The sequence below is a fragment of the Artemia franciscana genome, chromosome 12 (genome assembly GCF_032884065.1).
Source record: "Artemia franciscana chromosome 12, ASM3288406v1, whole genome shotgun sequence".
Taxonomy (NCBI): Eukaryota; Metazoa; Arthropoda; class Branchiopoda; order Anostraca; family Artemiidae; genus Artemia; species Artemia franciscana.
Window position 1 is genome coordinate 22,382,507 of NC_088874.1, and position 25,738 is coordinate 22,408,244.

General features: G+C 33.4%; 1 protein-coding gene across 2 annotated transcripts in view; it reads left to right on the forward strand.

Annotated features, from left to right (window-relative positions):
- LOC136033870 (protein HIRA homolog) overlaps positions 1-25,738 on the forward strand; it is a 126,712-nt gene that overhangs the window by 43,756 nt on the left and 57,218 nt on the right. For both annotated transcript variants that reach the window (XM_065714840.1, XM_065714839.1), the window contains exons 4-6: positions 6,585-6,683; positions 7,720-7,896; positions 13,744-13,904. In XM_065714840.1, coding sequence (XP_065570912.1) covers positions 6,585-6,683; positions 7,720-7,896; positions 13,744-13,904 — 437 coding nt within the window. The remainder of the gene's footprint in view (positions 1-6,584; positions 6,684-7,719; positions 7,897-13,743; positions 13,905-25,738) is intronic.

Sequence of the window (25,738 nt, forward strand, 5' to 3'; positions counted from 1 at the left end):
TCCCTTGTTGCGTGCCATGGCTCAAAGAAATTCTTCTTCTCTTATTCAACATGGATTCTATTATATTGTCGGTAAAATCGAGTGACAGTTGTGTCAGCTGTTTTTGTTCAGTTTGAATCTCGAGATAAGAAAGTTGGTAGTTGTAAAGCAGCCATCTTAACTTTAGTTCTTGTATCTGTCTGCATTCACTCCATCTTTCCCAAGAAATTAAACAACCCTCCCCTTTCATTTTGATTTCAACTCTTGGAAGAAAGACCAGTTAGACTATCAATATATTCATTTTCTAAAACTTTTAAGTTAATGAAACTCTCTGTCAAAGAAACTAAGCTGCTATGCGGCATAACTTCTCCAATAGAGTTACGGACTTACGGCTGCTGCTTTATAACTACGAAATGTTTGAAGAATTTCTCAAGTTCTTTAAGGTAAAAGAAAGTTATTGTATTACTAAAGTTAGGATTTAAAAGTAAAATTTTCGATTAGAGTTTGGAGTGAAATAAGGTATTTAATATGCTGTTGAGGTTTCCATGTTGACCAATAATGTTGATAATAATTGAAGGTGTACATGCAGTAAAAAACCGACTTGAAAGTTTAGCGTTAGCCCAATACTGCAATAGGGCTAATCTGTTTCATTCTAAATGTCCAATCTTTCTCGAACATTTGAAAACGTGAAAAAAGGAAAATGGTGTACAAAGTGGCAATAAAAAAAGGTCATTGATTAATATAATCTCTCTGAGTGGAATGGTTTTGGTAGAAACGGAATGGTTTTGGTAGCAATACCTGCTACCCTTGCCTCAACAACTGGAACAGTAAAACTCAAAGTACCATCCTCATCAACTACAGGCCCTCTTTTTGAAAAAAAAATACAAAGAAAAGAAATGGTTTTGGTAGCAGTACCTGCTACCCTTGCCTCAACAACTGGAATAGTAAGAGTCAAAGTACCATCTTCATCAACTACAGGCCCTCTTTTTGAAAAAAAAATACAAAGAGACTATTGACAGTTTCGTTTCGCCATTATGATATCTGTCAATGTATTTTCTTTTTTAAATATCACTAATTCACTTTCTTTCACATTTACTTTCTTACTTAAGCATCAATAAGTCACGTAAAGTCAAACGCTAACAGTGAAGCTTACACAGCTTTGAACATCATCAAACGTAATCACATCAAGTGTGAATTAAGAGTTGCTGAAGACTCCAGTAAAGGGATGCAATGACAAAGGGATTGAAAAATCTCGGCTAACGATGTGAGAAAGATCTTCGCCTCTCCCCTCTGTGGAATTCCACCCGGAAACTATACACCCCACGGGAAATTCTCCCCCTGGGAAATTTGCCCCGCAGAAACTTTTCCTCCCTCCTCGAAAAATTTACTTGTATTTCTTAATAAAAAAATACACTTTATTTATACAATGTGCAAATTGCATAACTTACAGCTTTTACCCCAGGGATTGCTGGGTGTCATATCATCCTCAGATGCATATTTTTGGATCTTTCCAACTATGCTGGACCAAATGGCTGTCTAAAAATTTTTATCAGATGTCCCTGGGGAAAAAGGGACGTTTGAGGGAAGGGGGCCAGTTGCCCCCTAATCGTTTTATCACTTAAAAAGGCACTAGAACTTTCAATTCTTGTTCGATTCAGCCTTCTTTCGACCTTCTAGGATCATTGGTTCGATACGATGAACCCTGTGGAAAAATCACCCATTTTTGTAGATAGAAGCTTGAAACATCCACATTATGGTTCTGTGATATACTGAATGTGATGGTGTGATTTTAATTAAGGTCACTTTCCCCCAGTTTTTTCGAAAATTTGGCAAACGTTCCCAGATTCGTAGTTTTGATGGGTATCGTTGAACTTAACGATTTTTACATATTTGGATTCAGTATAAAAAGCCAATTGTTTGGATCTATTAATTGTTGTTAAAATTCGTTTTTTAGGTCACTATAGAAGTTTTGGCTACTGTTAGGCCGAATAGCTCCTTATTAACAATTCGTTACCACGAACTGTTCGATATTGTCTTCTCAATTGACATAAGTAGGCTTTCAAGCCTTATTGCTGATATCAATTTAATTTTTCTAGAATACTAACAGTCAGGCTCATGCCTTGGGGTTCTGGGAATATTGTTGGTATTTTCGAGCATTTAATCGGCCAAAAACGTATCCTCTGTTTGAATAGACTTTCAAGTGGCAGTCGGTATTTAAAGATTATATTTTTGCCCAAAGTACTTCTCTATTTCAATGGGTATTTAACTAAATTTGAGAATTGTCAGGTTTGACTTTATTCACTTTCTAGTAATAACACCCTGGCTTTAGGGGTTTCTGGCGTATTGTCCTTTCTTATTTGCTCTACAATCGTAGTTAGAAAATGACCCGATTTATAGAAGTAATTGCTTTGCCAAATCCACTGCCCCCTTGCAGCTTAAATTTCTATAGAAGAAAAGTAATTTTGGGCCATGTTGTCTTAATATCTGAAAAAAATTCTTTCCTCTTATTTACGATTTTTTTTTTTTTTTTTTTTTTTTTTTTTTTTTTTTTTTTTTTTTTTTTTTTTTTTGATTAGTATCTTCACAGGTGTAAGGCAAACAGTTGCCATCTGAGCAAACTTTATGCATTTACGTAAAGTATAATATTTTAAAGAAGTTAATCGATCTGGATTAATGAAACTCATAGGGACTTTCTGGATTTGACATTCGAACCGATTTCTAAAATTTCCATTCACCTGGTTCTGCTACTTTCGGTAGAATAAGAATTTATTAAAAATTCTTATTTTTTTTTCAAAATAAGAGAGGTCAAATAAGAGGTCATGCAACCGTGGTACTGAAGTATATTACAAGGATAAAATACTTCCTGTAGGTTATTGAAAAACCTGTTTCCTGATCACAGTTTATATTCACCAGTTTTTCAAACAAAGGAAATTTTCTATCCATTCAAGATATGACAAAAACGATTTTGGTATCCAAAACTTAATTACAGCTGCTATTACAAGCTAGAAAAGGAGATGTAACGTAGTTTGGAAAACAAAAATGAAGTGTTATAGATTTTGATAAGTAAATGGGATGCTGTTAAACAGAATTGACTGGTCTAGTTGGTATGCACTCTGTAGGGGGGGGGGGTGTGGTTACGATGTGAATACAAGTTTGACCACATATTTCTTCCCCTTTAATTACCAAAGCCGCGTGATTATTGTATGTGATGAAAATTTTTTTATGATTTTATACTTTCGATATATACATATATATATATATATATATATATATATATATATATATATATATATATATATATACTAGCTGTTGGGGTGGCGCTTCGCGCCACCCCAACACCTAGTTGGTGGGGGCGCTTCGCGCCCCCCCCCCAAGCCCCCCCGCGCGCGTAAGTCGTTACGCGCCATAATAGTTACGCGCCATTGTAGTTGTGTCCCTATGTCCCACCTGTGAATATAGATAGATAGATATATATATATATATATATATATATATATATATATATATATATATATATATATATATATATATATATATATATATATATATATATATATATGGTTTTAACTACGTAAAACTTGCGAATATACAACATTCTTTGCTGTCCCATTGTCTTTGCATATAAATAGATTGTCAGGTTTACCGACTCTTGAACATGCAACATATAATGGTCCATGGGAAAACAATCTGTATTCAGATCTATACTTCATGATTCTAATGATTGCCCTTGAGCTTTGTTGATGGTGATTGCTAATCGACCATTCCCTGTCCCGGTGTCCCGGTCGTCATTTACATCCCCCTGTTTCCCCCGGTGTCCCCGTTGTAGTTGTGTCCCTGTGTCCCGGTCGTCATTTATATTCCCTGTGTCCCGGTCGTCATTTGTATCCCGGTGTCCCGGTCTGTATATACATTCGTTTTTTAGTTTTGTTTTTCTCCTTTATTTTTTTCCTTTTTTTTTCTTTTTTAGCTTATTTAGATTTTTAGATTTTTTAGTTTTTTTATTAGTTTTTAGTTTTTTTTTTCTTTTTAGTTTTTTTGTCCCAGTCGTCATTTATATCCCCCTGTTTCCCCCGGTGTCCCCGTTGTAGTTGTGTCCCTGTGTCCCGGTAGTCATTTATATTCCCTGTGTCCCGGTCGTCATTTGTATCCCGGTGTACCGGTCTGTATATACATTCGTTTTTTAGTTTTGTTTTTCTCCTTTATTTTTTTCCTTTTTTTTTCTTTTTTAGTTTATTTAGATTTTTAGATTTTTTTAGTTTTTTTATTAGTTTTTAGTTTTTTTTTCTTTTTAGTTTTTTTGTAGTTTTTACCTTCTTTTTAGTTTTGTTAATTTTTTTTTTTTACTTATGTCCTGGTCGTCATTTATACTCCCTGTGTCCCGGTGCTTTGTTGATTGCTAATCGAACATTCCTTTTGTCCGGGTCGCTTTCTCTTTGAGTGTCGTCATTTATTTTTTTTCTTTTTTAGTTCTTTTAGTTAGTTTTTTAGATGAAAATTTTTTTTAGTTTTTTCCTTTTTTTCTTTTTAGTTTTTTATTGGTTTTTACCTTTATGTTAGCTTATTTTTCAGTTTTTTCCTTTTTTTTTAGTTTTTTTTTATTTTTTATTTTTTTAGTTTTTTACCTTTTTTAGTTTTTTTAGTTTTTTTAGTTTTTTTAGTTTATTAGCTTTTTTACTTTTTTTTATTAGTTTTTAGTTTTTTTGTAGTTTTTGCCTTTTTTTAGTTTTTTCAGTTTTTTTTTTTAGTTTTTTATTGGTTTTTACCTTTATTTTAGCTTATTTTTCAGTTTTTTCCTTTTTTTTAGTTTTTTTAGTTTTTAGTTTTTTTAGTTTTTTACCTTTTTTTAGTTTTTTTAGTTTTTTAGTTTTTTAGCTTTTTTATTTTTTTTATTAGTTTTTAGTTTTTTTTGTAGTTTTTGCCTTTTTTTTAGTTTTTTTAGTTTTTTAGCTTTTTTATTAGTTTTTAGTTTTTTTTGTAGTTTTTGCCTTTTTTTAGTTTTTTTAGTTTTTTAGCTTTTTTATTTTTTTTATTAGTTTTTAGTTTTTTTTGTAGTTTTTGCCTTTTTTTAGTTTTTTCAGTTTTGACGTCACCTGATCCAGTTTTTTCAGGTGACGTCACCTGATCCACGATCCACAGATCCACAGACAACTTATTTTTATATATATAGATAGTTTTTTTTTTTTACTTATGTCCTGGTCGTCATTTATACTCCCTGTGTCCCGGTGCTTTGTTGATTGCTAATCGAACATTCCTTTTGTCCTGGTCGCTTTCTCTTTGAGTTTCGTCATTTATTTTTTTCTTTTTTAGTTCTTTTAGTTTTTACCTTTTTTAGTTTTTTTTAGTTTTTTAGATGAAAATTTTTTTTAGTTTTTTCCTTTTTTTCTTTTTAGTTTTTTATTGGTTTTTACCTTTATTTTAGCTTATTTTTCAGTTTTTTCCTTTTTTTTAGTTTTTTTTTATTTTTTATTTTTTTTTTAGTTTTTTACCTTTTTTTAGTTTTTTTAGTTTTTTTAGTTTTTTAGCTTTTTTACTTTTTTTATTAGTTTTTAGTTTTTTTTGTAGTTTTTGCCTTTTTTTTAGTTTTTTCAGTTTTTTTTTAGTTTTTTATTGGTTTTTACCTTTATTTTAGCTTATTTTTCAGTTTTTTCCTTTTTTTTTAGTTTTTTTTAGTTTTTAGTTTTTTTAGTTTTTTACCTTTTTTTAGTTTTTTTAGTTTTTTTAGTTTTTTAGCTTTTTTATTTTTTTTTTAGTTTTTAGTTTTTTTTGTAGTTTTTGCCTTTTTTTAGTTTTTTTAGTTTTTTAGCTTTTTTATTAGTTTTTAGTTTTTTTTTGTAGTTTTTGCCTTTTTTTAGTGTTTTTAGTTTTTTAGCTTTTTTATTTTTTTTATTAGTTTTTAGTTTTTTTTGTAGTTTTTGCCTTTTTTTAGTTTTTTCAGTTTTGACGTCACCTGATCCAGTTTTTTCAGGTGACGTCACCTGATCCATCCACAGACAGACAGACAACTTATTTTTATATATATAGATATATATATATATATATATATAATATATATATATATATATATATATATATATATATATATATATATATATATATATATATATATATATATATATATATATATATATATATATAATATATATATATATATATATATATAAAATATATAATATATATATATATATATATATATATATATATATATATATATATATATATATATATATATATATATATCAGCTCCCTGATATTTCCAAAATGTGTAAATTCTCTATTTATTGCCTGTAGGAATTGTTCGAAAATTCAGCTTTTGCAATTGTCCTTACTCTGCCTTCAACTGCATAAACATATTATTTTGCTGAAATCAAGTCATTAAACCATAAGCAAACTTAGAAATGATTTTTAAGCTTTATTTAAGATTCATTTGGTGACATGTGAAAAGTTTCTCTTGTAGCTTACGAAACTTCACTTTAATCTATGGTTTTTATATATTTTTACGTCATGATTTCCCTGGATGCTTCTTGGAGATTCGGCTTTCCCTGAGAGATGTATGAAAGGAATAAGAATTATTCGCATTCTCATCTTGCTTTTTGTTCTTTTTGTAGCCAATGTTAACTGCGTTAGATGGTCACACTCAGGAGACTACTTAGCCTCTGCTGGAGATGACAAATTGGTAATGATCTGGCAATTAAGTCAGTATGGAGGTTAGTGGCTGACTAATTACTTCTTGATGAAACTGGGTACAGATATAATGATAATATTAAGTCCTACTCTGACGGTATAATTAGGTTTTTGAAGCTATTTACTTTGTCTAATGTGTTCTAAAAACCTTAGATAAATCAGTACCAGTTAAGCAGTTTCTCTTAGAAAAAAGAGCGTAAAAAATAAATTAAATTTAATATAAATCTAAACATAAGCTAAAGATGTGGATTTAAAATAAGAATATGGACTCGAGGTATAAAAGCATCCTCTACAATAATTGCGTTCTTCCTCTTTCCGTAGTTATCTAACCAAGCCCATAAAGTGAAGTATCTGCTTTATATAACCCTAGTCTTTATGCCGGGGAAAGTGGTTCTGACTCGGCCTTCTTCCGCGAAACTTGTATAAGTGTCGTTTAACTTGCCGGTAAAGATATTTGTAAGAATCATCCCCCCTTCCCTAAAAAATTATGTATATGCACCGTTCTTGGGTATCTTCCCCTCAGCTCTCGGTTTTTCGAAGTATTGCAAAATGTGTCTTTGACGTTTAAAAAGTTCTTGTAAGATATTTGAAATTTAATATCAAATTGAAAATTTAAAATTAAATAAATTTAACATAACTTAAAATTTGTATATCGAAGTTTGATTGATAAATTGCTGGTACTTTTATCTGTAGCCGCTGCAAAGATATAGTAATTGGCTCACTTAAAGCTCTTAAGCCTCTGCATCAATGCATGGTATGTTCATAACTAGTTTAAGGCACGTACAGGGGGAGTTTTTTTTTACTGGGCTGTCTAACTTCGACAGAAAACTTTCGACTTTCGACCTAATACTTGAAAAAAAGGTAATTGAAAAGAACGCTTAAAACTTGGAAAAAGACATAAATAAAACATTACAGATACCTTGCTACTCTACAAATAAACTGAGGCGACATATATATAATATCTGGTAAGAAAACATTCGTTTTGCCGAACACCCACTGTTACCAGTTTTAATAGGCTAACAATTTTTTTTTCATTAATTTTTTCTTTCTTTTTTTTAGGTGGAACAGTTTTTGGAAGCAGCCAAGCAACTACTGAATCTTGGCGTTGCAAGGCTACTTTACTCGGTCACGAAGGGGATATTCTTGATATTACTTGGGCGCCAAATGATGCAAGATTAGCTTCAGCTTCTATTGATAATGATATCATTGTATGGGATATGAGGTCATCAAAGCCAGGTAAAGACATGCTTGACTTATCCTATCCAATAACTTATTTTGTTCAGCATTTGCGATGGCTGAAGTCCTCATCTGCCGAAGGTTCTTGGTCTACTACCGCTTGGGCCTGAGGCTCTTGTTGATTGTACCTACTTCTCTTGGGTTTGAGCTCGGACCTTAAGTCTGAGCAAGAATCCCAATTTTTAATTACCAGCTATTATGGAAGTACTGGAATTTATTTTTCTCTGTACCGTACCATACTGTTGTTTTTAACTGCAGGCTCTATTGGAACATATTTGGCTTCGCTGAACCACACGCTTTGGACAAAGTTCCAATGTCAACGACAACATTGTCTCTATACTGAATTCTGAGCTTGGCAGAAAAAAGTAACGCGAGGATCAAACGCGAGAAATAAAAATTTCATGGCTTAATTATCATGGCTTGGGATTATTTGCAGAAGGTTTTTAGCATGGATAGTTTAGTACGAAACACAGAAAAGATACATAATTACCGTACTGGAATTTTTATCTACTCTCTTTAAACGAACAACTGTGTATGTATTTATGTATTTATAAATTTTTTGTCTAAATGGGCTCTATATTTTTTTTATTATTATTTTTTTTTTCAATTGACACCCGGCCCAAGCCCGAAATCTAGAAACTGGTTTTTCAGTTGTTTATTCATCAACATTCAACTCCGTGATTGAAAGCTAAAAAAAAATAAAAAAAAAAATCCGAAACTATATGCTATTGGCTCCAGTTATTCCTTCAAAGAACAATTAAACATGAAATTACAATGTTGGCTTAAGATGAAATTAAACAAAAAAAAAACAAGTTTTTTTTTTTAAATGAAAGTAAGGAGCGACATTAAAACTTAAAACGAACAGAAATTACTCCGTATATGAAAGGGGCTTTTCCTCCTCAACGTCCCGCTCTTTACGCTAAAGTTTGACTCTTTCTCTTAACTCTACATTTAACTCTACAGTGCCCTTAAAAAGGGCACTAGAACTTTTAATTTGCGTTAGAATGAGCACTTCCGCGACATTCTATGACCACTGAGTCTATACGATCACCTCTGGGAAAAAAAACAAACAAACAAATAAACACGCATCCGTGATTTGTCTTCTGGCAAAAAATGCGAAATTCCAAATTTTTGTAGATAGGGGCTTGAAACTTCTACAATAAGGTTCTCCTATACGCTGAATCTAATGGTGTTTATTTTGTTAACATTGTATGACTTTTAGGGGGTGTTTTCCCCCTATTTTCAAAAATGAGGCAAATTTTCTCAGGCTCGTAATTTTTGATGGGTAAGACTAATCTTGATGAAACTTATATAATTAAAATCAGTATTAAAATGAGATTCTTTTGATGTAATTATTGGTATCAAAATTCCATTTTTTTAGAGTTTCGGTTACTATTGAGCCGGGTCGCTCCTTACTACAGTCCGTTACCACGGACTGTTTGATAGAGACCAAGCTCTGGATGACGTCAGATCAACTGAAAAATCACGTCTATCCTTTCTTAGAACTAATTCTGTATTTATCTGAAAGTTCAATGAGAGTTAGGATTATTGGCATTAAAATGCACCCCTTGAGGCATCTGCCCCACTCTAACTAAAAAAAACAATAAGAGACTCCTACTGTAAAGGTTTCATCTCTCATTTACATATATTTGGAATTAGTAATATGATGCCAAGGAAAGATCTTGGATAAGAACAACAACAAGTAAAACAACAGGGAGTTTGCCTAAGACAGAGAATATTTCGATTCTATATCCCAGAGGCATCCTCAGCAAACTACGTATAAAAATAAAATTAAACTTCCAATAAAATTGCATTTTTCAAACCAAAATTGACAAATTAAAATAGTCCCAAGTTCGTTGCTTTTGTAATGGAAAGGCAGTGTGGCGTTCGTCATTATTTAAAGATCATGGAGGTGTATCTTTTTTAGGGACGATCGTATCGAATTAAGGATCTAGAAAGAAATGGGGTCTATTTCCTTCCCCATTTCCTTCCTTGGAGGAACTCCTCCCCCATTCCTTGCCCTTTTCCCCCGAAGACATTCGAATGAAATTTTTTGGGAGCTATTTGGTTCATAATTGAATGGTCCAATAAATAACAGTAATTTAATAATTACAGAAAAATCAAATCTTTCATTCCTCGTTATTCTTCTACTTTGATCTTGAAGCTACAAAATTGAAGAGAGAACAGCTTGCATTTTAGAACGTATTATCTATGGAATAGATCGGTTTGATAAACACGCATATATAGGGTCCCTATGAAATCATTGTATTCATGTGATTTATACCTCGTGATAAGGCAGTTACTCATAAGAAGCCATGTGATCATGTATTTTAAGATATAAAATATGGATTGTCATCGTCAGGCATAGAAAAGACAAAAAGAACAAAAAGTTAGTTCGTATGTTTGAAGGAAATAAGTAAATAAAACACATGCCAATTTCAACTGCCCCAAAAAATCCCATTTATACACATCCTATTATCACAATAGATAACCGAGTCAAACTCAAAACGAGCAAAAATTATTATGAGTAGGGCTGACGCCCCCTCCACCCTCCTTCTCAAGACCAGAACATAGTTTGGACTTCACTGAAAACAAAATACATTTTAGATGTTTTTTTTTTGTAAAGTACAAATTACTTTCTGGTCTTAAGAAGAAGACATGGAGGGTTGTCAGCCCTACTTGTTTTAGTTTTTCCTCGTTTTGACTTTGACTAAGTTATCTATTGTTGTAAAATTCCTACATATTAATATAATTAATAATTATATAATTATCTACCCCCCCCCCCCAGAAAAATTCTTCCCCGTGGAAAGTCCACCTCAGCGAGAAATTCTCAATCGCGGGAAACTCCTCTCCCATGGAAAATTCCCTCTTATGCAAAATTGAGCAACCACAGAGAAAGTACAAAATATTCACCACAGAACTTTGATCAGATTTCCTAAAGGGTGACAAAAGGACCAGATATCAAAAACAGCTCTAGGACAGGGTCTGGTTTGCTTTCAACACTTTTGACTTGAAAAAAGGTCTAGAACTCTCAAATTGCGATCAAATTAGCATCCTCCAAAGTTTCTACAGCCATGAGTAGGAGCTTAAGGATAAGGAAGGGACATCCCCCCTCCTTTACGGAATAGATTCTGCTTATTTTGGGGTTTAATGTTACTCTTGACTTCCATAATAAGAGTATAGAGACCAGAAATATTTCTGGAAATCACGAGGGAGTAAATATCAATTTCCACCTTCTCCACCTCCCCCTCTTCCTACCTTAGAGCTAAATTTGTATTTATCTGATGGCTCAGTAAGAGTTAGGATTTTTCACATTAAAATGCACCCTTTGAGGCATCTGTCCACCCTTTAACTAAAAAACAATCAGAGAACCCTACTGTAGAGGTTTCAATCTCTCATTTACAAATATTTGGAATTAGTAATATCATGACAAGGAACGATCATGTATAAGAACAACAACAAGTAAAACAACAGGGAATTCGCCTAAGACAGTGAAATTTGTTTAAACCTTAAAAATATTTCGGCTCTATGTGCAAGAGCCGTCCTCAGCAAACTATGTATAAAAACAAAATAAAACTTCCAGTAAAATCGTATTTAAAAAAAAAATAAAAACAGTCCTAAGTTTGGTGTTTTTATAATGGAAAAGTAGTTGGCGTTCGTTGTTATTTGAAGATCATGGATGGATTGTTTGTGTTTTTTTTTTCAGGCACGATCGTGTCGAATCAAGTATCCAGAATGGAGGGCAACTAGTCCCTTTTATGTGCCCATTTTTTCCCCAAATACCGTAAAATGAAATTTTTTGGTAGCTATTTGGTTCATAATTGAAAGGTTCAATAAATAATAGCAATAATTTATTAGTGGTCGCTTAAAAAAAGAGGAGTTCAGAATAAGGGAAAAGGAAAAGGAATTGACAAATCAAACAGAAAACAACATCTAACAAGAGTCATTACATCACTTGAACTTCTACAATACATGAACAGGTAAAAATGCCCATAAGTTTTTAATTGTTTTTTTTGCTGCTCTACATTCAAAAGACGGTATTATTTAAATTGGGTCTACCACTGTGCAGACCCAGAGCGTAGGCATGACCAAAACGTAAGTATGCCTTTGGGGGTGACATGACCCCCCTTAGTCCCTAAGGGAAAAGGCTGTAAGTGTTTCAATTTGTCCATTGCTTACAAAAAGTATTTGTTATCGGGAAGCATACGGATATTTTTTGCGGGGGATTTCTCTGCGTCAAGGATTTCCTGCTGGAGAATTTTCAGCGGAGAGGAAATTTTGTGGGAAGAATATCTCTGACTTCCAATACAGAACCCTTAATTTTACGGGGGAACTTTTTAGAAGGGGGAGATTTTCCCTGAGGGAAGTCTTAAAGAGGGGTAATCACTGATATATATAATTTAGGTGTTTACGTCTGATCCGAGCTGTTTTATCCCTTTTTGCTTCCATTATATAAAAAATATTGTTGCAACGGAAACTGCAGAATAATATCAAACTTAAAACGAGCAGAAATTAACTCATGTAAGATGTCCAGAGCTCAAAATGAATCGAAGTCGAACTTAAAATGCTCATATACTGCGACAAACAATATTTGAACTACCACACAAACGAATGACAACACTGTGTGACCAGTTGTCTGGACAGCTCACCTACCATTAATCTAGAGTACATTGCTTAATATCTTATGCAATCCACCAAAAAGGGGCATGAAGCCTGTATCCAATCAAATTTAAGTTTTGTTTTGTCTAGCCTAATTTTGTCTTTATATAACCTGTGTATCATTATAGGTTTATTGTGAGCCCTTAGTAAAATTAAAATTATTCATTAATGGAAAATTCTAAAAAATATTCAAAATTTTACTCGGTGAAACCGACGTCTTGTATGGTGACCAGGGATCCCCCAAAATAGGTAAATTGTCTGGGGTCCTGTTCCTTGGATAACCCCTTGGAAACACTATTTCTTGTAAGCTCTTTGCTCTATCCACATTCTTTACTCTTAGCTTTTGTTTTGTAAGCCAAGCTCTTTTCTCCATTATGTCTTAACGTCAGTTTTTGATTATAATTGGTAAAACCGAAGAGAATGGGAAGCTGATAAAAGAGGAGACACAATTTCGTCTCTCATAAAAAGCAACCTTTGCCATTACTGAGCAGAATAAAGACCTAAACAGTATATCTTTTGTAATTTTGTTACCTCTTGTTTTTGCTTCACAAGGAATTAATGATTAAATAACCATTTTGCCGAAAGGGCAGAATAGGTTCGCTTGATTAAGTTATCGGAAACTTTTGGTGTCACAGATGTGTATTCTGCAGAATTAACTAGCCCCGATTATTTCAGGTTGGGTCCAAAGAAACATTTTCAACGAAGCTCAAAATTCAGGAATATAGAATTAAGCTTTTTTTATTTTATCTAATTGCAGAAAAACACTATACCTTCGTGGCGCTTGGTCTTTACTTTTTGTTAGACCTGTTTTAACGTGGAAGAGTTTCTTTAATTTTCAATCTCACTGATTCTGTAGTCCCAGTATTACAGTGAACTACGTTGAGGAAAGAAATTTTCAAGATCTAGATTAGTTATTTGACTGAAATAGAATATCTTTTGTTAGTTGCAACTTTGAGACTAATTTGCTATATCCTATGTTAACTTTCTGCTAAAGCTAAGGGTCACAAATTAAAACATAGGCCGTTTCTTAATTTCTAGAAATATACTCTACACAAACTTGCTTAGCTTTCAGAATGTTGCGAAGGAAAAGTTTCTTTTCACTGTACTAGACAATATTATGAATTTTTAGAATACATTTCGATTCGTTAGTTTTTTTACTTTTTTTATTGACTTCCTTTCAACTTTCAGAAATTCTCAAGAAGTTGAAAGGTCATACTGGTCTTGTGAAAGGTGTTTCGTTTGATCCAATTGGTAAATACTTGGCGTCACAATCAGAAGATAAATCTCTTAGAATATGGCGCACTTCGGATTGGAAAGAGGAGAAGGCTATTACTGAGCCTTTCTTGGAAGTGAGTATTTTGTTGTTGATGTAAAAACATTGAAAAGCATGGAATTGATAGGTGGGATTGGAAGATTATTTCTCTAGCCCACTTGTGGTTTCAAGAAAATGCCATTTCAATGACTACGGTCCTTGTTATGTCCTTCGGTGGAAACCGATCTTTTATAGCCTCCTGTCAAAAACCAATTTTTTGACTGGAGTAGTTGAATTTTTGTAATAACAATGATAATCCAAATGAGTTTTTATCTAAAATTTAACGTCAAATAAATTCGACAGTTTCGGCTTTAGTCAATGTCCGAAGGCTCTTTGCAAAAGATTAAAAAATAAAATATCAAATTAGAACCAAAAAGTAGAAGATAATTTTTTTTCGAGATTCTACGAATATAAATGAAAATGAGGGTCACAAAACGAATTTGGCTTTATATAACATATTTATCAAATTGACGTTAGTTACAAATGCAAAATTGAAACAAGTCGATAAGTTGGGAAAAATTATGTAATAAAACACAAGGTTTATGCTTTCTTTAACTAGTGTTTTTTTTTGTTTTTTTTTTTACAATCCTAGGACTGTAGGTTGCCTCCAAAAAAACAAGATTCGGATATTAATCGACTCGTTACTTTCATATCCATATATTCACTGTGCCAGTACTATTTCACTACTTTGACTTTTTCTTAGAAAAACATCTAAACTTGCTTTAAAAGTAGGACGGTTTTCTTTTTGTATTTTTGCATACTTTCACAACCTTTTCAACGTATTTTTCAATAAAAAAAAAGAGTTTATGTCGGTAGATGGATAAAGCCGGATCTCAGATATCAAATGATAGCAAGATCGTTGTCTTGTTTTTAAATATTAAAATCGTGGGTGTGTATAAAAATTATTATTTTTCTGTAGATAACTTCGAAGACCACACTGCCTTTCCATGACGAAAGTAAAACAGTTCAAAATAGGGATGATACCTTTTTATTGACAGTGAAATATAAAATTATTTAACTGGATATTTCGAACACATATACAGTGTTCATCATCAGCAGTAAAACTCTGTTTTACTGCTGATGATGTAAAAAAGTAAAAACTGTTTTACTTTCGTCATGGAAAGGCAGTGTGGTCTTCGAAGTTATCTACGTCGAGTATATGGGGATAATGTGACCAAGGAGGTGTCTAAATATATTAACACCCATAAGAGACATGCAAATGTTATAAATCAACAAGATTTTCTTCATCAATGTAAGAAGAAAAGGATTTTGCCACCTTCAATAAAATTCAATCTACATCTAGGCACTTTTAAAGGAAAAAAAAGTTCGAACGAGGTCTACAATTCAAGACTTTAAAAAAAAAGAGTTTTACTGCTGATGATGAACCCTGTATATGTGTTCGAAATATCCAGTTAAATAATTTTATATTTCACTGTCAATAAAAAGGTATCATCCCTATTTTGAATTGTTTTACTTTCATTATTTTTCTGCTGTCCTATGGTTTATGAAACATAATTCTTGTATCAAAAGGTGTTATATACTTGGTATTGCAAGCTGAAACAGGAAAATTAAAGTCTAAGTACTGACCCTAAAAATGGTAAAATACTACTTTTCGGGCTAGGTAAATTCCTGGTCCTCAATTTCTCCTGGAAAATCTAAAGCAAAGAAAACTAAAGAGGAATTTAGTAAATCTAATGTTTAGGAGAATTTTTTTTTGATGGAGGAATTTATTAATTAAAATTACTGTTTATCTGGAAAAGATCAAGTAAGGATCTTTACTACAAAAGATGTAGTAAGGAGCGACCTGGCTCAATAGTAAACGAAAATCTAAAAAACAGAATTTTGATGCGAAAAGATACATCAAAAGAATCGGATTTTCATGCTAATTTTAAATATATAAGTTTCATCAAATTTAGTCTATGTCATCAAAAGTTACGAGCCTGAGAAAATTTGCCTTATTTTGGCAAATAGGGGAAAACACCCCCTAAAAGTCATAGAATCTTAACGAAAATCACTCCATCGCATTCAGCGTATCAGAAAACCCTATAGCAAAAATCTCAAGCTCATATCTACAAAAATGTGGAATTTCATATTTTTTGCCAGAAGACAGATCACGGGTGCGTGTTTATTTGTTGTTTTTTTTTTCTTTTTTCTCCAGGGGTCATCGTATCGACCAGGTGGTCCTAGAATGTCGCAAGAGGGCTCATTCTAACGGAAATGAAAGTTCTATTGTCCATGACCAAAAAAACTGGAGGGCACCTAGGCCCCCTCCCACGCTCATTTTTTTCCCAAATTCAACGGATCAAAATGTTGAGATAGCCATTTTGTTCCGCATTGTCAAAAACCATAATAACTATATCTTTGGGGATGACTTACTCCCCCACAGTCCCTGGGGGAAAGGCTGCAAGTTACAAACTTTGTCCAGTGTTTATATACAGTAATGGTTATTGGGAAGTGTACAGACGTTTTCAGGGGGATTTTTTTTTTTGGTTTGGGGGGTGAGATTGAGGGAAGGGGACAATGTGGGAGGATCTTTCCTTGGAGGAATATGTCATTGGGGAAGAGAAATTCAATGAAAAGGGCGCAGGATTTTCTAGCATTACTATAAAAAAACAATGAAAAAATAAACACGAAAAAGTTTTTTCAGTTGATAGTAAGGAGTAGCATTAAAGCTCAAAACGAACAGAGATTATTACGCATATGAGGGGTTCTAAAAATACTTTAGCACGAAGAGTGAGGTATTTAAGAGGCGATAAATACCTCGCTCTTTATGCTAAAGTATTTTTAGTAATTTCAACTATTTATTCTATGGCCTTTCTGAGTCAGGGTCATTCTTAAAGAATTGGGAAAAAACTTAAGATTTAGTGTAAAGAGCCAGGTATTAACGAGGGGACAAACCACCTCATATACATAATAAAAATATAAGAATATGAAAGTTTTTGTCCGTAAGTTAATTCTCAAGTTGCGTATATTTTTTACTAATAAAAATGTTCGTTAAAAATTAAAAGTTCTACTTGCCTTTTTAAGTAACCGAAAAATTGGAAGGCAACTAGGCCTATTTCCCCACCCCTTATTTCTCAAAATCGTCTGATCAAAACTAAAAGAAAGCCATTTAGCCAAAAAAAAGAATTAATATGTAAATTTTATGTTAATAATTTATGTGCGGAGAGCCAATATCAAACATGCATTAATTCAAAAACGTTCAGAAATTAAATAAAAAAAATTATTTTTTTAACTGCAAGTAAGGAGCGACATTAAAACATAAAACGAACAGAAATTACTCCGTATATGAAATGGGTTGTCCCCTCCGCAATCCCTCGCTCTTTACGCTAAAGTTTGACTCTTTGCCACAATTCTACTTTTTAAAACAATTAAAAACTTTAGCGTAAAGAGTGAGGCGTTGAGGAGGGGACAACCCATTTCATGTACGAAGTAATTTCTTTTCGTTTTAAGTTTTAATGTCGCTCCTTACTTTCAGTTAAAAAAACAAGTTTTTTTTTATTTAATTATTTACCAGGATAAAGTTTCAAGGTCGAACCATGGCACAAAACATAATGTATTTAGCAAGTAAAACCTTTTGAAGACTTCACAAGCTACCAAAGTCGTCGTAGAGCTGTAAGAAACACGTTACTGTTGCCTCTTAGCCTTTCAGTTGTCTAGTCTTTAAATTAACGACATTTCCTTACAACAAAGTTTTTGTGCTTCACTATAATCAACTGATTTTTTCAATAGGTTCTACTATGCTCAAAGTTGAGAATCTTTAAGCCTGTTTTACAATAATATTTGACTAGTACCGATATTTAGGTAGTAATAGATTTTTTTTACTTTTCTGATTGGCCGGAGAAACCTAGAAAAAATTTGATTGGCTCAAATTACCTCTAGTTAAATATTGGTATTACTAAAATATCTTTGTGAATAGGCCTTTAACGATCTCAGTCTTGGTAGTTACTAATCTAAAATTACGAAAAAAATGTTCTGTCTAGAACTTCAGGCGATTTATCTTCCGTTATTTTTGTTCTTAAATAAGAGAAACAAATACAAAGCTGCTCTAATTACTTAGTTTAATCCCCCTGAAAAAGGTTTAAGTTTTGTTCTTAATATTAGTTTAAACTAAACTAAATGCTAAAATGAACTAACTATCAATGTAGGTCACAATCTTCTGAGTTATCATTTCAAAAAAGAAGAAAAAGTTAATTCTAACAAATTTGTTGTTGTTTCTTTGTTATTATTTGGATTCATGCATTCAAGATTTAAGAGTAAGTTGCCTTTTTTTTATTTATAATATCTTTTAGGGCCTAAATTTCTCTCTCTGGCATTTGCGGATTTTCCTTCATCGATGGCTTTATTCCTTCAATTTCAACAGCTCATCCGTTGGGCAGTGCCAACGAACTTTTGCCAAAAAAATTCCTTATATATTTTCTTTTTTCTTCACTGTGTTCGAAACATATTTTTTCGTTTTCCTTTTCGCTAGCCGTTATTGTGTAGTCTTGTTATGTTTCCTAAATCTTCTTTGTTGAGGATAAGCTTGAATTGTTTCCTTGGAAAAAGTGGATGTAACAAGGGCCTCTTTCAAAGCTTTAAACGAGGTCGAGTAGTATAAAGAACATCTTGGAGAAATCCTTGCCTCTCTTGGGTCTACTCAGTTGCTTCAATGGCATTAAAGAGAAATGAATAAAGTAAAGCGAGTTAGCTTATTCTTCATCTTGGGAAAATAAACCTTCGTTTGCCTTTGGAAGAACAACTATTAAGTAGCAAAATATAACTCATCTCATTTTAGTCACATAAATAAAAAGTGAGAAGAAAGTTGAGTAAAATATAAAATAGGATCATTTAAATAAAATAGATGGAAAACAATTCAATTTTTTTTCAGCCAACAAGCGCTTTAAAAGATTGATATGGTTGTCTCCGGATATTTATAGAGGTTGATCACCTCTTTTAAAAGAAAAGCTATTAACAAAATTAAGAAAAACGTGAAATATAATCGTTTTGAATAAAATTCAAATTTTTTTTTAAACAATCGTTTAAATTTTTCAATTAACAAGTACTGTTAAGGTTAATTTTTGTATTTTCGGTCGTAAAGTTATTCTTTAACCGCAATTGCAAAATATCTAGAAATCTTCCTGCTACTGAGAAATAATTAATACCAACAAATCGCGAACTACAGCTGTGAATCTAAGGGATTTTTTGTCGCGATTTAACATATGACGGTTCTGAATGAAATAGAGAAAAAATTTGGTTTTATATATTTATACTTAGGGGAGAGTCGGGTAAGACGGACCCCATTTTGGTTTTTCGTCAGCGGAAGAGGTTGGTTACAAGCAACGACTGACGAAAGGTGTCTAACTTGTCCCCAAAACATTGAGTTACGTAAAGAAACCTTCTTCACACATAAATAAGCCGTATTTCCGGGCCCAGATAAAAAAAAAAACTGAAGTTGGTCAAAAGGTCCATCTTGCCCACCCCATAGGATAAGACGGACCAGCCTTTTGGGCAAGACGGACCCAATTGCTCAAAATGATTGATTGTCTCTAAATAATTTTATTTCGAATACTTAAAATACTAGTAGTAAGTAAAAAAGTAAAAAGTTAGCAAATAACTATATTTAAACACTGTACGCTGCCAAATCTACGTGAAAAACGAACTGAGCCGACTGTCTCGTCGTTCCGCCCGAAGAGGTCGGTTTTGGCAGCTTCATGATGACCTCTTCTTTTCGCACGAAGCTCATCTCTTTAGTTGCCGTGAATTTGCTCGATGGAGCTAATCGCTTCCAAAACTGAACATGGAAACCATCAGATTCACAATCACACACTACTCCAACATAATTCCTGAAGCTCTTCTTGGTCGGCACTTTCACAACCAAGAAATCCCAACTTTTTGGTTCGGTTCCATCAAGAATCTCCTCCTCCTCTGACCCATCCAAATGCAAACTGTCATCACTTTCATCATCCAGCGCGATATGTTCATCGAAGCTGTCTTCCCCGTTCCCAGGCTGTTTGGAGAGGTTTCTCTTTTCAGGCCGTTTTCTTTGAGCTTTCTTTTCTGATTTTTTTCTTTTCAACTCAAATTCTTCTTCCAGTCTGTTTTTTTCAGGTGTGTTCGTCAGAATTTTGGACTTTGTTCTTTTCCTAGACGTTTTTCCGTCTCTTGCATAGAAACTCGCCTTAGGGTGAGGACGAACCGACTCTGGAGTCACTGGCATAGTCGCAGAAATCACTGAGCTACTGGTAGTTGGCAGCACGTCGTTATTCAAGCTCTCGTCGCCAGGGCTGGTTGATGGAACTGCAGACTGGCCTGTCATGGGAGACGTCTCTCGTGCTGGTCGGTCTGTCACAAAGGCGCTGAGAAAGTCGTGATCTTGGAAAAAGTTCCTATTGAAAGGGTATATTCCTGTTTTTAGGAACCCGCTTAGTACGTTTTCCATGACGAAAGCTCTTGGAAAAGTGATTCCAACGAATATTCCGATTTCATAAATGGTAATCCTCCTGTTTGGGTTCGAAATCATCCACGAGTTAGCTGCTTCATTGAAGTATCGCTTGAATGGCCCATAACAGCAACATCAAGAGGCTGTAGCTTGTGACTGCAATGTGGCGGAAGCGTTAAGACGTCAATGCCGTTTTCTCTGCAAAGATTAACCACGCTCAATGAGACGTGCGAATCATGGTTATCCATAATCAGCAGAAGTCGATTTGTGAGCGAGCAACTGGCTTGGGAGATCAGATGGCGTATCATATCCGGGAAGATTTCGGCTGTCATCCATCCAGACGGCTGGCATTTTCCTGTGCTTCCAGGGGGCGTGCCATTGAGAAAACTTTGAAGCCAGTTCACTCGTGGAAAGACAAAGAAAGGGGCTATCGACTGGCCAGCTGCGTTGATAACCCTACGACTGTTACCAGCGTCCCTCGCTCAGCCGAAGTAATGCGTCCAACTTGCTTTGATCCCTTTTCTGCAACCACCTTTGGTGTCTTCTGAACGGTGGTTACTCCAGTCTCGTCAAGATTATATATTCTATTCGGCGGATACTTGTGCTTTATAAGCAGCTCTTCTAAATTATTGAAGAATTCGCTGACATTCGTCCTGTTGAAGCTGGTGGCTCTGGCAAGGCCTGTCGTTTGGGAGGACCTTAGGGAAAGCCCAACACGACTCATAAAGCTATTCATCCAGTCTTTTCCTGCACACTTATTTTCAGTCCAGTTCTTCGGCATATTCTTCCCTTTGGCCTGGGCATATTCATATGCAAGCTGACCTGCTTCCTTTTTCGTAAGTCCATGATGCATGTGCTGTGCCGCGATCATATAGTCCTTCAGAAGTATCTCTTCGTTTGCTGAGAACACACTTTTAAAGTTGAAGGTAGTTGCCAACTCCACTGATTGGGGATCTTCTGCTGCGTCGAGTTTTGCAACTGCTCTTCGCACTGTGCTTCGTGGCAAACCAACCTCTTTCGAAACTTTGCGAAGCGGCGAACCAGATTTAACTTGCATAGCAGCTGCTCTCAGTAAGTCCTGGTCGTGGAGACCGCGGGTGGTTTTCCTAGTATACTTTCCCATTCTGCAAAAGAGAGACAGCTTAATATATTTCTAATTGACATGCGGGAACAATAAATGCAACACAATATTCACAAAATACGTAAAAAAAATAACTTCGAAAAAGATCCCAGATGATAGGGGGCAAGACGGACCGGTCCGTCTTACCCGCTGTCTCTGTGGTCCATCTTACCCTAAACCTGCTTTTTCGGAATAGTTAAAAATTATAACATAAGATGGCGCTGCAATGAAAAAAAATTAATGTCTCACACACTCTCCTAGACCTCCATATTTGTAAGAACAATTACCACAGTATAAAACAGAACATTAGAAACACCAGAAAAGAAAAACATTTACCTCAAAAGCCGGTTTCGAGAATGTGAAAACGAATAAAAATATTTTTCTCGAAGACAAGATTGGCTTCAACTCTCAGACTTCGCTCCGAAACTTGCCACTAGATGGCCGTTGTTTCTAGCTCTACAAGTGATAAAAAGGTGACGCTCAAGTCTAGCAATGACAAAAGGCCCGTCTTGCCCCTCGGTCGGTCTTACCCGACTCTCCCCTATACATATATATATATATATATATATATATATATATATATATATATATATATATATATATATATATATATATATATATATATATATATATATATATATATATATATATATATAAGTTGTCTGTGGATCGTGGATCAGGTGACGTCATGTTTCTGTGTCGGCTGACGTCATGAAATTAGTTGTCGTCATTTTTGTTATGTCGATGCTTAGTATATTGTAAAACACATTAATTTGGTTAATAATATACCATTTAAAACACCAAAATGAACATGCTGGAGTAGTCACTCGGTGAGAGAGGGTGGCAGAACAGAGAATGAAGGTCCCAGGTTCAAATCCTGGTTAGGCTAAAAAAGGTAAAAAACTAAAAACTAAAAAAAAACTGAAAAAACTAAAAAAAGGCAAAAACTACAAAAAAAAAATAAAAACTAATAAAAAAATAAAACAGCCGAAAAACTAAAAAAACTAAAGAAACTAAAAAAAGGAAAAAACTTAAAAAACTAAAAACTAAAAAAAAACTAAAAAAAAGGAAAAAACTGAAAAATAGAAGAGAAAAAGAAAACTAATAAAATTAAAAATAAATATAAAAAAATAAAAAAAATAAAAACTAAAAATAAAGTAAAAAGAAAAAACGAAAAAAAAATAAAAAAGCTAAAAAAAAGGTAAAAACCAATAAAAAACTAAAAAGAAAAAAGGTGAAAAACTAAAAAAAAATTTAATCTAAAAAACTAAAAAAAAATAAAAAGGTAAAAACTAAAAGAACTAAAAAAGAAAAAAAAACTAAAAAAAGGAAAAAAACTGAAAAATAAAGGAGAAAAAGAAAACTAAAAAAATATAAATAAAAGTAAAAAAACTAAAAAGATAAAAACTTCAAAAAAAAACTAAAAAGAAAAAGAAAGAAACTAAAAAACCTAAAAAAAGGTCAAAACCAATAAAAAAAAACTAAAAGGAAAAAAAGGGAAAAAATTAAAAATTTATTTCATCATGTACAAATTCAAAAACGAATGTATACCGGGATGAGGACCGGGACAAAGGGAATATAAATGACACAACTACAACGGGGATGCCGGGGGCACAGGGGGATATAAATGACGACCGGGACACAAGGAATATAAATGACGCCCGGGACGCTCAAAGAGAAATCACAGACTGGGACACCGGGACACAAATGACGACCGGGACACAGGGAATATAAATGACGACCGGGACACAGGGACATAACTACAAAGGGGACGCCGGGGTGCACAGGGGGATATATAAATGACGATGGCGACTCAGGGAATGGTCGATTAGCAATTACCATCAACAAAGCTCAAGGGCAATCATTAGAATCATGAGGTATAGATCTGAATACGGATTGTTTTCCCATGGACCATTATATGTTGCATGTTCAAGAGTCGGTAAACCTGACAATCTATTTATATGCACAGACAATGGGACAGCAAAGAATGTTGTATATTCGCAAGTTTTACGTAGTTAAAAACATATATATATATATATATATATATATATATATATATATATATATATATATATATATATATATATATATATATATATATATATATATATATATATATATATATATATATATCACAGGTGGGACATAGGGACACAACTACAATGGCGCGTAACGACTTACGCGCGCGGGGGGGCTTGGGGGGGTGGGCGCGAAGGGCCCCCACCAACTAGGTGTTGGGGTGGCGCGAAGCGCCACCCCAACAGCTAGTATATATATATATATATATATATATATATATATATATATATATATATATATATATATATATATATATATATATATATATATATATATATATATATATATATATATATTTATATATATATATATATATATATATATATATATTAGCCCTCTTAAATCATATATGTTGGCAATCAGAGATAAATCAATAAAAAGTATATAGTACAAGTTGGAAAAGGGGCTCTTTTGTGACAAAAAGGAGGTGACTGTTAGGAGATTGCTTTGATATTGGGGGAAAAAATCTATTTACTTCAACTTGTTCAGAAAAAATGTCAAATATGAAAAACGAAAGTCTTTTTTGCAGTTCAATCAGTATTCTTGGAACAAATGTTGGTTCCTGGATTCTTATACTTTTGTTAGTTAAGGTGATATAGCACCTTAAAGCTTTACTCTATATCGTCCATGGTGAACTTTGAAAGTTTACTATGGACAAACAATTAAGAATTGATTGTATGTTCTTGCCAAAACTTGTAGATCTTAAATAAAAGATCAGAATAAACGACAGAAATCTGAAAGCTGACATCCACTCTCCCAGTAACCTTAGACAAACTATTAAACTTTTTTTGTTTTGTGCTGGGATAGAGATAATCAAAGTTTTAATGAAACTTACAAAGTTTCAAAGTTTCATTAAATCAAAGGTTTTAATGAAACTTACATTATAAGCAAGTGGGAATTTTTGTTTTTCAACTAAATGGAGCAGAATTTTCTTTTGACAGTTCAGGAAAGAGTAATTGCTAAAAACGTTCCACTATACCTCATAGGAAAATGATAAAAATCAGTTAAAAGGAATTATCATCTTAGCGATTTTACCGCTGTGGGAGATCCCTGTAATTGACAAGTGGGAGTGCCACCTACTTTGATTGACAAGCTCGACAGAAAAAAAGGTAAAATTTCACTGCCCTTTCAGGGAGAATTGACTAAAAGATCCTTTGTCTTTGCGACAGTCAGCTGACGCTGAAGCTTAGAAAATGGTTTTCAAGGTACCTTACTACCTTAGGGAGTAAAAAATTCCTCTCTAAAACCTCTAAAACTCTTAGGGAGTCAAAGTTTTCCTGTCTTTCTTTTTTCTACGTCTGTCATACATCTTACGTCTTCATCTTGACAGTTGCTGCGGGCATTCGGCCCCAAGTCCATTAGAGGTTTGCCATCTTGTTGGGTGGTGTTTTCTAAAGCTATGGAAATTCAATAAAATCTACAGTTCATTTTGCCGATGCATAGGATTCTTTTATAAATAACGTTTAACTATGGCAAACATAAAAAGGTACTTAATCCATTTTTGTTTATTTTCTAATCATTTTATGAGTCAGCGGAACCTATATAGTAGTTTTATGCCGTTATTTTTCAGTTTTTACTGTTTCAAGATTCGGCCATATACTAAAATCCGTTGTCCATTTGTCGAAATATTATCTTTTATTGTAGTTATCTTTACTCCAGGGAAATTAGCAAATGCTAATAGCTTCAGATCATGGAAAATCGTAAAAAATAAAATTTGGACTGTACAGAGTAAACATGATTATGAATATGACCATTAAAGAGCTTGAAAATTGTAAAAAAGGTAATACTGATTAGAAGAGAAGTTGTTATGACATAATTTTGTCAACTGACAAACATATTTTTCAGTTATAAAATAAGGAATCTGTAATCGTAAACACATTTCGAGTATTAAAAAGAAGGTACCAGATGCGGCAATCATAATTTTTACACATAAGTACATATATAAAGTAAAAGTATCTCATTTACATATGTATCATGCTATATAATACATAAATCATATGGTACATGTACAATTGAACAGTTCGTGGTAACAAACTGTAAGTAAGGAAAGACTCGTGTCAGTAGTAACCAAAGCTTTGATAAAAATTTGATACATTAATGTATCAAAATAATTGTGCTTTCAATGCTGATTCAGAATATATAAGTTTCATTAAGGTTAATACTACCCATCGAAAGTTGCAAGCCTGAGACAATTTTCCCGATTTTTTAAGAATAAAGACCCCCCTCCCCAAAAAAATAAATAGACAAGTGA